This window comes from Chrysochloris asiatica, unplaced genomic scaffold (genome assembly GCF_000296735.1).
Source record: "Chrysochloris asiatica unplaced genomic scaffold, ChrAsi1.0 scaffold00038, whole genome shotgun sequence".
NCBI lineage: Eukaryota > Metazoa > Chordata > Mammalia > Afrosoricida > Chrysochloridae > Chrysochloris > Chrysochloris asiatica.
Genome location: NW_006408556.1, coordinates 19,015,294 through 19,028,350, shown reverse-complemented (window position 1 = coordinate 19,028,350; position 13,057 = coordinate 19,015,294). Strand labels below are relative to the sequence as shown.

General features: G+C 39.0%; 1 protein-coding gene across 1 annotated transcript in view; it reads left to right on the top strand.

Moving 5' to 3' along the window:
* Nucleotides 1-13,057, top strand: part of LOC102821257 (24-hydroxycholesterol 7-alpha-hydroxylase-like) — a 95,998-nt gene that overhangs the window by 77,634 nt on the left and 5,307 nt on the right. Inside the window, exons 9-10 of the mRNA XM_006860607.1 lie at nt 5,225-5,316; nt 10,148-10,235. Coding sequence (XP_006860669.1) covers nt 5,225-5,316; nt 10,148-10,235 — 180 coding nt within the window. The remainder of the gene's footprint in view (nt 1-5,224; nt 5,317-10,147; nt 10,236-13,057) is intronic.

The following is a 13,057-nucleotide window of genomic DNA, read 5'->3' as shown; positions in this document are numbered from 1 at the left end:
GAATACAGATTGAAATCTTTCAACATACTGATGCAGCACTGGAGGCACTCACTCATCTATGCCAAGAAATGTGGAAGACAACTACCTGGCCAACTGATTGGAAGAGATCCATATCTGTGCCCATTCCAAGGAGAGGCGACCCAATGGAATGTGGAAGTCATACAACAATATCCTTCACATCAAATGCAAGTAAAATTTTGCTGAGGAGAACTCAAAAATGGCTACAACGGTACATCAACAAGAACTACTGGAGAATTAAGTCAGATTCAGAAGAGGATGTGAAACTAGGGATAGCATTGATGACGTTAGATGGATGTTGACTGAAAGGACTGTATACCAGAAATACGTTTACTTGTGCTTTATTGCCTATGCAAAGGCTTTCATCTGTGTGGATCATGCATGATAAGCTATAGATAGCATTGCAAAGAATACTCATTCCAGAACTCTTAATTGAACTCATGAGGAAACTGTACATAGACCAAGAGGCAGTCATTAGAACAGAACAAGGGAATACTGAATGCCTTAAAATCAGGAATGTTGTGTGCTGGTGTTGTATCCTTCCACCATACTTATTCAATCTGTGTGCTGAGTAAATATTCCAAGTAGCTGAAGTATTTCAAGAACTGTGGCATAATGATGGAGGAATACTCACTAACAATATGCAATTATGCAGATGTTACAACCTTTCTTGCTGGAAGGGAAGAGAACTTAAAATATTTACTGAGGAAGATCAAAGACTACAGTCTTCAGTATGGATTGTACCTCAATGTAAAGAAAACAAAAATTGTCACAACTGGATCAATAAATAACATCATGATAAATGGGGAAAAGATGGAAGTTGTTAAAGTCTTCATTTTGTTAGAATTCAGTCATCACTCATGGAAGCTGCAGTCAAGAAATAAAATGATGTATTTCATTAGGCAAACCTGCTGCATAAGACCTCCTTAAAGTATTAAAGATCAAAAATGTATTTCAAAGTTAAGGTGAGCCTGACCCAAGTCAAGGTATTTTCAATAGTCTTATATGCCTGTGGAAGTTGGACAATGAATATGGAAGACCACAGAAGAATTGATGCATTTGAGTTATGGTGTTGGAGAAGAAAATTAAAATATTTTTTGTTAAAAGAACAAAAAAAATCTTTGTTGGAAGAAGTACAACCAGAATGCTCCTAATAAGTCAGGATGGTGAGATTTCATCTCTCATATTTCAGAGATGTTGTCAGGAAGGACCAGTCCCTGTAGAAGGACATCATGTTTGGTAAAGTCTCGGAGGGTCAGCAACAAAGAGGAAGACACCCAAGGACATGTATTTGGCACAGTAACAGCAACTATGGCTCAGGTGTAGCAACAGTTGTCAGGCCGGACCGGACGTCCTATATTCTGTTGTGTAGAGGCTACTCCATGGCACCTAACAACAACACCAGCAACATTAGCATATAATACACATATAGTTTAATGATAGCAAGACAAATATATATTTGGAATTTGTAAAACTGAGTACAGTTGTTTCTGTATATCTATTTTAAAGATAATGTAAATGTAATAGCAGGAGTCCTGGTGTGGTGCTGTAGGATAAGCACTGGACAAAAAGGTTGGTTTTAACTTCAAGTTCAAATCCACCAGCCACTCCTCAGAAACCCTATACAGCATCACTATGAGTCAGAACTGACTCGACAGCACTTAACAACAGCAATTGTAATAGTAGGTGTCTTATTCACTAAAATATCTTTGAATAATTTTGCTGTATTTGAGAAGTGTTGTGAGCAGCTTTTCTCTTTTTGATAATTAGAAATTGCTGATTGCTTTAGAGGAATAATCCAAAAAAATCTTTATGGATTTCATGAGAAGTTGCAAATCCAATTTATTTTAGGGAATGTATTACCTAAACACAGGCCCTCCCTCAACTCCTTGTTAAACAGAATTGGGTAAACTATATTTACTTAAATAATTGCTTCCTAGCATTTTCACTATAGGGCATACATTTCCTTGAAGAATATATAAAGGGGTTAGGAATGAGGGTGTGAGAAGTGGACTTAGTTAATTCCAGATCTGAGCCAGGCTGTCAGAGTGCTTTATTCATTTTAAACCATGCTTCTCTCTTCTCACTGCTTTACTAAAGAGCTGTGACTCACTCCAAGGAGCACAGAAAGCACTGGCAAAATTGTAGCCATCACTTTCCAGGCCATTTCATTTTGACATTTCGTTATGAGGCAAAGATTTAAGTCTGTCAGGAACAGAAGAGGCAATTCAAGAGTGATTGAAGATACTTAACCCAAAGTGCTTCTAAACAAACAAGTTCATTTTGAACAAAAACATTCAGAAAGGGCTCCATTTTGCTCTTATTTACAAAATACATCTCCAGTCCCTGTGTGGCACATAGAATAACTGCACAGGATTTCTATCTATGGAGAGAAAGAGAGGATGCTTTGGGTATTTCTCACCTCATTCCACCTCATCCCACCCCACCCCACCTTTTCAATAGACTTTCTTACTTCATCAAACTGAATGACTTCTCTTCAGCTAGTGAGGTTTCTCCATTGCTTCTGTTGGTGTTAGTGCTGTTGAGTCCGTTCTGACACTCATGACAGTCCTATGGTATTGCTGGGCATTCATTACACAGCTCCACAAGGTTTTCAAGGTTGGGACCTTTTGGCAGCAGATTACAGACTTTTCTTCTGAAGCGCCTCTGAGTTGATTTGAATGGCCAGCTTTTCAGCTAGTAGTTGAGCATTTTCCCATTTACACGAGTCAGGGGCTCCATCAGCTGTTCCTCTTTCTAGGACGAAGATTTAAAATGGTCACGCATCACAATACTGCCCACTTGTTATTGTGTTCTCATTAACAAATCCCCCTTCTTTATTTTAATAATCTGGATTTCCATCTGGAGATCTATGTGGAGTGAGAATTCCAGCCATTATTCACTAAACCAATCAACATAGTCTGTCTCTTGCCCCCTCCCTCCTTTCCTTTTGTTGTTGTTAAGTGCAGTCCAGTTGATTCTGACTCATAGTTTCTAAGGAGCAGCTGGTGGGTTTGAACCACCGACCTTGTGATTCAAACTGATCTTGAGGTCCAGTGCATTATCCTGCAGTGCCACACTGGTGTTAAGTGCCCTGGGGTCAGTTCATACTCATAGTGTAGTGACCTTATATTGGGTTTATGACTTTGTGGTCAGCAGTCCAGTGCTTGTCCTACACTGCCACACTAGGACCCCTCTCTTCTGAGGGGATTGGCTTAGGTGTTGGCGTATGTTTTCAGCAGGCCAGTTAACAACCTGAGACTTCTGGGTCAAAAATAAGCATCTCCTCCAGGGTGTGAACAAGGAGGATTTGGCCCCAGAAACTGTTAGCAGCTATTTTAAGAATCTGAGAGCAGACGGTGTTAGGTTGAAGTTGGTGGTAACATCACTGAGCTGCTGGAGTGATCTCAACCTCAGGTTAACAACAGCTCCCTGTTTTTGAGTTACACAAGCAGTGCTTTCCCTTCAAATACAGGATCCTGTGGGTTTCTGTCACTAACAACCAAACGTAGTCGTAGTCTTCATTGTTATCATTCTTTAGAGAGTTCAAGAATTCTGTGAAATAGCATGCTAAAATTATCATAGCTTTCTCAGTAACTTGTCCTTTGTAAGGGGTCTGGGGCTTGTTTACTTTGGATATAATACAAAACAAAACACACAGTGAAGGCATGCCTTTTTTTTTTTTTTTTTTTTTCTGGAAGGTCAGGGACTTAAAATATACTGATTTCATTTCTATTTTGTAAGTACTCCTAATAGAATAAGCACTGGACTGTAACCTCAAGGTTGACAGAACCGAATCCATGGCGCTTAACAAATGCTTAATCCGGATGAAGTCAGTACATCCAGATTATTCCCTACTCCTTTTCCTGAATGCGATGTTTTAAGAGAGGTGGCCAAATTTCCACTTCATAGCTAGCATGCAGGGACTTTGGTTCTTTAAGGAATCATTGTGGAATCTGAAAATCCATGATCCCAACAAGTTCACTCCCCATAGGAGTCCGCCCTAATCTTCCCAATGACACGGTGTAGTAGTAGTAATTAAGTGCTGTCAAGTCGGTTCCAACTCATAGTGGTCCTGTATATGGTTTCTGAGGAGCACCAGGTGGGTTTGAACCTCTAACTTTGCGGTTCGCAGTTTGGTGCAGATCCAGCAGTGCCACAGAAAGCAATACTCAAATCATGAAAGGCAGAGGTTCATCAGTATTTTTCTCTTTGCTTTTCCATCTGCTCTTCAGTCTTCTTTTCTCCCTTCTAAACATTTACCATTCTCTTCTATTTTTCACGTGCTTTCTTCTTTTCCTTCTCTTCCAACCTAAAACCCAGTCAAATAAATTCTGACCCATAGCGACCTTACAGGACCAGGCAGCACTGATTGCCTACGCTGTAACCATTTTGGAGGCAGACGGCTACATCTTTCTCTGGCAGAGCCGCGGTGGGTTCAAACTGCTAACTTTTCAATTAGCAGCTGAGTGCTTACCCATTGCACCCCTAGGACTTGTTTTCTCTTGCAACATACCCTTACCTAATTCCCTTCTTCCCATTCTTTATTTAACATGTAGTTGTTGTTAAGTGCCAAGTCACAGCCAAATCATAGCGACCCTGTAAATGGTTTCCGAGGAGTGGTTGGTGAGTTTGAATCAACAACCTTGCAGTTCAAACCAACCTTTTGGTCCTGTGCTTATCCTATAACACCACTAACCACAACACCTTATTTAATATTTAATATAAGATCTACCTGTTTACAAGATCATGCCCTTCTCATTATTCTTATTGGAAAGTTTGCTATCCCAGCCATAGTCTTTTGTGGCTGAATAACGGAGATAATTGTTGCAAGGTTGGTTTGCAACACAAGGTCAGAGGTTCAAACTCACCAGTCGCTCCTTGGAAGCCCTATACAGAGTCTCCATGAGTTGGAATCGACTCAACGTCACTTAACAATGACAATACGTATATTACCATAGGTAACCCAAGCAGTATGTAGTCAGCTACTAACCTAAAGGTTGGCAGTTCTGGTGATGTGCTTCTCTATGACTCTATTATCGCTCCTTTTCCATTTTGCTCACTTATTGTTAAGTGCTGTCAAGACAGTTCCACCTCATAGCGACTCTCTACAGGAGCTCCAGTCGGTTTGAACTGCCGACCTGTTTTACTCATTAGATGCAGATGAATTGAACTCAGATAATCCTCTCTGCTTGTCACTTTCTAGTTAAGACTCTGCAGTCACTGCCTGCAGATCAAACTTATCGTCCTCCTAGCCCAGTTGTACCTTCCTAAACATCTGGAAGTAAGCTCCTCCTTGTAGGCTCTTTTTGCTGTTCCCTTACTATGGAATATTGACTCCTCCCCTTCCTCATGCTCTTTGCTGGATCTGGAATTCCCTCACTCAGCATGTCTACTTATTTACAGTCTGTCCTTCTGTCAAGATCTAGCTCAAATTTCACCTCTTTCTAAAGTCCTCGGCTTTTATTCCAGGTCACAGTGAGCTTTCCATCTTTATCTTGTTGTTGTTGTTATGTGCCGTGGAGTCGGTTCCGACTCAGAGCGACCCTGCACAGGGTTTCCGAGGCTGTTGATCTTTACGGGAGCAGAACGCCTCATCTTTCTCCCGCGGAACCGCTGGTAGTTTTGAACTGCTGACCTTACGGTTCGCAGCCCAATTCGTAACCGCTACGCTACCAGAGCTCCTTTATCTTACATCCTTACATTTCCCATCTCTCCACGTGCATTATGAGCAGCATGAAGGGAGGCTCGGTGTTTGGTAGGATTTTTTTATTCACAATGCCTTTAAGTACTGATCTTTGAACAAATATCTACAAATGAAGAAAATACACAAGTAACAAAGTATTTAAGGAATTTCATGCATGTTTACATCTTAATGAGTTTTATTTGTAGATGTGTAAATGTTCCTGTAAGTGCCCAAAATAAATCTGTTATAAATAATATGCCTCATTATTTTCACTGTTTTGACATTAGAAGTATTAAGAAAACATCCTTAACATGAACATAGTTCAGTTTGTTTTTTTAAAAGCATCTATAAAAGTTCAGATTTATGAAGCCTATTTTCATTGGCATAAAAGCTTTTAATGCCATAGATATATATGTATGGCAGTATCTGGTATTTGATTTATCTTCTAAATATATCTTCAAATCATTCTCTCACCTTCAGTCTCTCCACTGCTCCTCAGTGTAGTTACTCATCATTGATTTTCTGGATGACTGCATTGGTTTCCAGATTGGTCTTTTTACCTTTGGTTTCATTCCCATCCACTCTATCCTTCACTTTGCCCCTAAAGGGAATTTTGTAAAGCAGAATTCTACCATAGTTTCCTCATTATACACACTTATGTATACACACAGTCATATACAATATTTCTGTGCCTCTCCATTTGCTTCCAAATGACATAGCAGAACACAGTCAGCTCTTGAAGATCTGCCCCCTTCCTGTCTCTGTCCCAGCCTAGCCCCAATTGAAATCACGTTCTTGCCACACTAATCTAGTACCCAACATTTCCTGAATGCTTTAGGTTGCAAGCACTTTTACCCTGTACTGTTGGTCTTTGCACAGTACATAGCACATTACTGGTGCCATATGTAGCCATGTAGAATAAGCATTGGACTACTAAGTGCAAGGTTGGTGGTTCAAACACACCAGCCACTTCCAGGAAACCCTATCCAAGATACCTGTGAGTCAGAATAGGTGGCACTTAACAACGATAAATGTTAAGTGAATAATAGGACAGGTGTTCCATAAAACAGACTCAGCTCCCTGTGCTTTCTGCCCTCTTCTCTGTTTCTTCAGGCATTTGACATGTCTCTCAACTGAAGTCTTTATAGTACTATAGTATCACTAGCCATTTCTATGTCTTTCTCACCATAGAGATTGTAATCTTCACAGAAAGTACAAAACATGTCTCATTCACCTTTGAATCCTCAATTTTATTGACTGAATGACAAATGAATGAATATGGATGATGTGGTACAGTAACAAATAATTTAAATAACCTAGCATTCTTGAAGCATCTTGATTTTATTTCAAATGAACTCCAGATACTGTATAAGCCTTTTGGGTACCACAGAAAAATTTCACAAATATTTATGATGCAACTGTAATCCCATTTATTTGTAAATGCTTAAGATAATTTGTTCCAAGAGCATATCGATGTCTATGAAATAGGACAGATCCAATCTTTACTGAAAGGACCCCTGGTGGCACAGTGGGTTGTGTTGGGCTGCTAAACACAAGGGTGGTGATTCAAACTTACCAACTACTCCTCAGGAGAAAGCTTTGACAGTCTGTTCCTATAAAGATTTACAGTCTCAGGAACCCTAGGAAGCAGTTCTGTTCTGTCCTATATTGTTTGACCAATTCTGACAATTGTCAGAATCAATTCTATGACAGTTTAATGGGTTTAATCTCTACCAATTAAGGTTTAATTAAGCAGTGCTTCTAAGAAAAGGTAACTTTTCTAATTGTTTGCAGGTTGAAATTTTTTTGTGAACAACTTTCCGCCAAATTTCTAAAAATACTGAAACTTTCACTCCTGCCATAATGAATTAAAGGACTCAATCCTCTTCCCCAAAATAAATTTAGAATGGGACATAGTAGGAAGCATAGGACAAAATGCACGAAGAAAAAGAAGTGAAGTGAGCCATACAATTGACTACCATGAAATCCAGCATCTATGACCTTTAAAATTTACATTTTAAAATTACCAGGCCTAGAAAAATCAAGACACACCAATGGCAGATGTTGGAAACAGCTGTTTAAGTATAGTAGAGTAGATGAAAGCATGAATACAATGATGAGAGAAACGAGTGATCCTAAAAATATTAAAATCAAACTGCTAGAAATGAAAATCCTGTATCTTAAGTGAAAACAATACACTTGATGGGATTAACAGAAGATTATTATTGTTAAGTGCCATGGAGTCATTTGTGACTCATAGCAACCCTATGAGAAGCAGCTGGTGAGTTTGAGCTGTAAAATAAAAGATGAAGAACCTTAATATAGCAATGGAAACTATACAAATGAAGTACATAGATGAAAAACTCCAGAAAACAAAACCGAACAGAGTATCAGTGACCTGTGAAACTGTACCACACAGTCTAATAGAGATGTCACTGGAAGACTCGATGATGAATTGGATCTGAGGGGTGAAGGACACAATTGAGTCTAGGATGACTCTCAGTGATTTGACGTGTTAGACCAAGCAGAGGCTAATGTACTCATTAGGATCTAGAGCCCAACAAGAGTTTGCTGAGGGGAGTTGAAAATATAGCAGAATTCCATTCATACTTTATCTGCTTTTTAGTTCTTATTTGTACTTGTCTACGAAAGTAGATAATAAACTAACACAGTAGCATATAGATGTAATTTATAAATGAATGAATACCAAAATACTATGGGGCATACTCAAATATTTCTATCAGGGGTGTAGGGTCAAAAATAGCCCCCTATATGACACAAACAATTAAGCACTCAACTGCTAATCAAGATTGGTAGTTCAAACCCATTCAGAGGCACCTTGGTAAAAAGACCTGGGGATCTACTTTAGGGAAATAAGCCATTGAAAACTCTACTGAGCATGGTTCTGTTTTGACACATATGGGGGTCACTGTGAGTTGCAATTGACTCAATGGCAGCTGTTTTTTCTTTCTTTGTTTTTTTATGGTAAAAAAAATTAGATGACTCCTGAAAGAAGGATTACAGAAAGTAGAGAAAATTCAGAGATTGTAGGGAATTTGAGGGCCCTCTAGAGCATTCAGCAGTAATATCCAGTGGGCAATAAATGTCTAGACCCATGCAGGACTGCCCAATAGAACTTCTGTGATAACGGAAATATTCTATATGTATATACTATCCACTATTTTAGCCAGTAGCTACATGTAGCTGTTGACCATTTAAAATGTGGCTAATGCAACTGGGGAGTCCTGGTGTGACTCTGTGGGTTAATGCGCCAGACTGCAAAGCCATTTGAACTGCAAGGTCAGCAGTTCAATCTCACCAGTTGCTCCTCCGAAACCCTTTACGGGGTCATTATGGATTGGAGCTGACTCAACAGCACTTAACAACAACAACAATGCAACTGGGGAACTGAAAAATTTCACTTTATTTATTAAATTTAAATAGCCACATGTAGCAAAAGGCTACTATATTGGAAAGCACAGATCTAAAATGTAGTGAAGGGATCTGGGATTCTCATTTGTTGAGTAATTCCACTAGGTAAGCATTTTACATATATTGCTAAACAACTTAATCATCCCAAATAGCCTATGGTGTTGTTACCTACTGTGGAGTCCATTTCTAATTCATAGCAACCCTCTGTGACAGAGGAGAGCTGCCCAATAGGGCATTTTAGATTGTAATCTTCACAGGAGCAGATTGGCTATCTTTCTACTGACGTTGGGTGGGTTTGAACTGTCAACCTTTGGTTAGCAACTGAACCAATAGGGCTCCTTCCCTAGGGAGTTGTTATTGTTAACTGTAGTCTCGTCATTTCTGACTGTATAGTGATCCTGTATAGGGTTTCTGAGGAGCAGCTGGTGGGTTTAAACTGCCAACATTGTGGGTCGCAGTCCAGTGCTGATCCTACAGCACCACACCAGGCGTCCCTATGGAGTAAGTGATGTTATCAAAGAAGTTCTTACTCTTTCCTTTTCAGAGTAAAACATTATATTGCAAAGAAAAGCATATTGCTATGCAATATATTCCTTTCTAGTTGTTTTCTGTTGCTGCTGCTGCATGACATTAAATTGGTCCTGACTAAATTGTCAAGACTGCAAATCTTTATGGGAGCAGAAAACAACCTCATCTTTCTCCTGCAGATCGGCTGGTGGACTCAAACTGCTGACCTTGTGGTTTGCAGCTCAATGCATGACCGACTATGCTTCCAGGGCTCCTATTTTCTGTTGTTGTTGTTGTTGTTGTTGTTGCAAAGTTATATCAAGTCAGTTCCGACTCAAAGTGACCCTGTATAGGATTTCCAAAGTGTGTCTGGTGGGTTTGAACAACCAATCTTGAGGTTAGCAGCCTAGTACTTATCCTATAATGCTGCATGAGGACTCCCTAGTTTCTGTTAGTAGATACTTTAGTTTTTGCAACCAAATAACTTTCATATTTTTCTTTCAGGTGGCTGGCTCTACTTGAGATTCAAGTTTTTATTATTTTAATACTTTATAAATATGACTGTAGTCTTCTGGATCCATTGCCTAAACAGGTAAGTGTTTTCAGAATTTTAAATATCATGATGATTCTTGAATTTGGCATATATTCAAATCCCTTAGTTTATGTTGCTGGAGACAAGCTGAGTAATCCTCATTTAGGCCTGATTTTAACGAGTACCTTACATTGAGCCAGACTGAGGAGATACTTTGTTCTTGTTAAGTGTAGTCCATTCAGTTCTGACGCATAGCAACCTGTGTAGAGTTTTTGAGAAGGTTTGGTTCATATCAACTTGTGTAGGATTTTTGAGTAGGTTTGAACTGCTGACTTTGTGTGCTGATCCTACATTGCCACACCAATCTTCTTAATTCAAAGGTCTAATCTACATGCCTCATTGCCAAATGACCAGAGGAACCCTGGTGGCGTAGTGGATAAGTCTTGTGTTGCTACCTGCTAGGTTGGTGGTTCAATTCCACCAGCTTCTCTGTGGGAGAAAGCTGTGACAGACTGCTTCCATAAAGATTGTTGTTATTTTTGTTAAATGCTGTTGAATCTGTTCCGTCTCATAGGGACCCGGTATAGGGTTTCCGAGGAGCAGCTAGTGGGTTTGAATCATTGACCTTGCAGTCCAGTGCTTATCCTACAGCACCACAACAAGACTACATAAAGCTTACAGTCTCAGAAGCCCTAAGGGGTAGTTTTATTCTTCCAGTATCCTCATTTATCGATGGGGCACAACTCAAAATGAAAAGAAACATCTGTAACTCTCCATTAATAATCAGAATGTGGAATGTATGAAATATAAATCTAGGAAATTTTTGTGATCAAAAATGAAATGGAACACACAAAGATCAATATCTTGGGCATTAGTGAGCTGAAATGGACTGATTTTGGCCATTGTGAATCAGACTATCATAGGGTTTGCTTTGCTAAGAACAGCAAACTGAAATGGAATGGTGTCACATTCATCATCAAAAACAGCATTTCAAGATCTGTCTTGAAGTACAATGCTATCTGTAATAGAATAATATCCACCCACTTGCCAGGAAAACCAGTTAATACTGTTATTATTCAAATTTATAAATCATAAAACATAACACAACCACAAAAGCCAGTGTTGATGAAATGGAAAAAATTCTACCAACTTCTTCAGTCTGAAATTGATCAAACAAGCAATCAAGATGCATTGAAAATTACTGGTAACTGGAATACAAGAGTTGGAAACAAAGAGGAAGGATTAGTAGTTAGTTATAAAATATGGTCTTATTAATGGAATCAGTGCTGGAGATCACATATAGAATTCCGTAAGACCAATGACTTTCATTACAAATACCTTTTTTCAACAGCATCCCATGGGCCTCACCAGATGGAATACACAGGAATCAAATAAATTACATCTATGGTAAAAGACATTGTAGAAACCCAATGTATGTCATATGCTATTGAGTTGGTTCTGAATCATAGCAACCCTGTTTCTGAGGCTGTAAATCTTTATGGGAGCAGAAAGCCTCATCTTTCTACTACAGTACAGGTGGTAAATTTGAACTGATGACCTTGTAGTTAGCAGCCCTACTTGTAACCCACTATGCTATCAGGGCACTCTGGAGAAGCTCAATATCATCAGACAAAACAAGTTTGGGACAAACTACAGAAAAGAACATCAATTGCTCATCTGTAAGTTCAGGCTGAAGCTAAAGAAAATTCAAACAAATCCATGAGATTGAACATATAGGAACTGAGTGTATCTCACCTAAATTTAGAGACCATCTCAAAAGCAAATTTGATGTCTTAGACACTAATGACCAAGACCAGAAGAGTTGTGGTATGACATGAAAAACATCATACATTAAGAAAGCAAAAGGACATTAATGAGTCAGGAAAGAAATAAAAAGCCAAAATGGAAGTCATTTAAACTTTTGAAACTTGCTTTTGAGCAAAGATAGAAAAGCTAAAACCAAGAAATGATGAAGTAAAAGACTTGAACAGAACATTTCAAAAGGCAGCTCAAGAAGACAAAGAATTACAATGAAATATGTGCAAAGACCTAGAAAGAATTCAAGCTTTGGGTTTCAATATCAAAAGAGTCCATGTGCAAAATTTTGAATGACTCAGCATTAAAAGAAGATAGAAGGAATATACTATGCCAAAAGAATTGGTCAATGTCCAATCATTTCAAGAGGTACAATATGGTCAGGAACTAACGGCCCTGAAGGAAGAAGTCCAAGCTGCACTGAAGGTATTGGCAAAAAAACAGGTCTCCAGGAATTGATGGACTACAAATTGCAATGTTTCTACAAACCGATACAGCACTGGAGTTCTCACTCCTCTATGCCTTGTAATTTGGAAGACAACTTCCTGCTCAACTGATTGGAAGAGATCCAAATTTGTGCCCATTCCAAAGAGAGGTGACCCAATTGAATGCGAAAATAATCAATGTCATTAATATCAGATGCAAATGAAATTTTGCTGAAGTACATTGTAAAGTTTGCAGCAGTACATTGTAAGGGAGCTGCCAGAAATTCAACTGTTTACATAAGAAGACATGTCACAAGGCATTTCATTGCCGACACCAGATAGATCTTGGCTAAAAGCAGAGAATACCTAGAGATGTTTACTTATGCTTTATTGACTATGCAAAGGCTTTTTTACTGGGTGGACTATGACAAATTGTGGATAACATTGAGAAGAGTGGGTATTACATACTTAATTGTGTTCCTGAGGAACTTGTACATAGATTAAGAGGCAGTTGATCCAACAGAACAAGGGGATACTGAAAGATTTAAAATGAGGAAAGGTCTTGGGCAGGGCAGGCTTGTAGTGTATACCCTATGGTTGGTTGATGATGCATGGAGGGGATTAAAACCATAGCAATGAAAC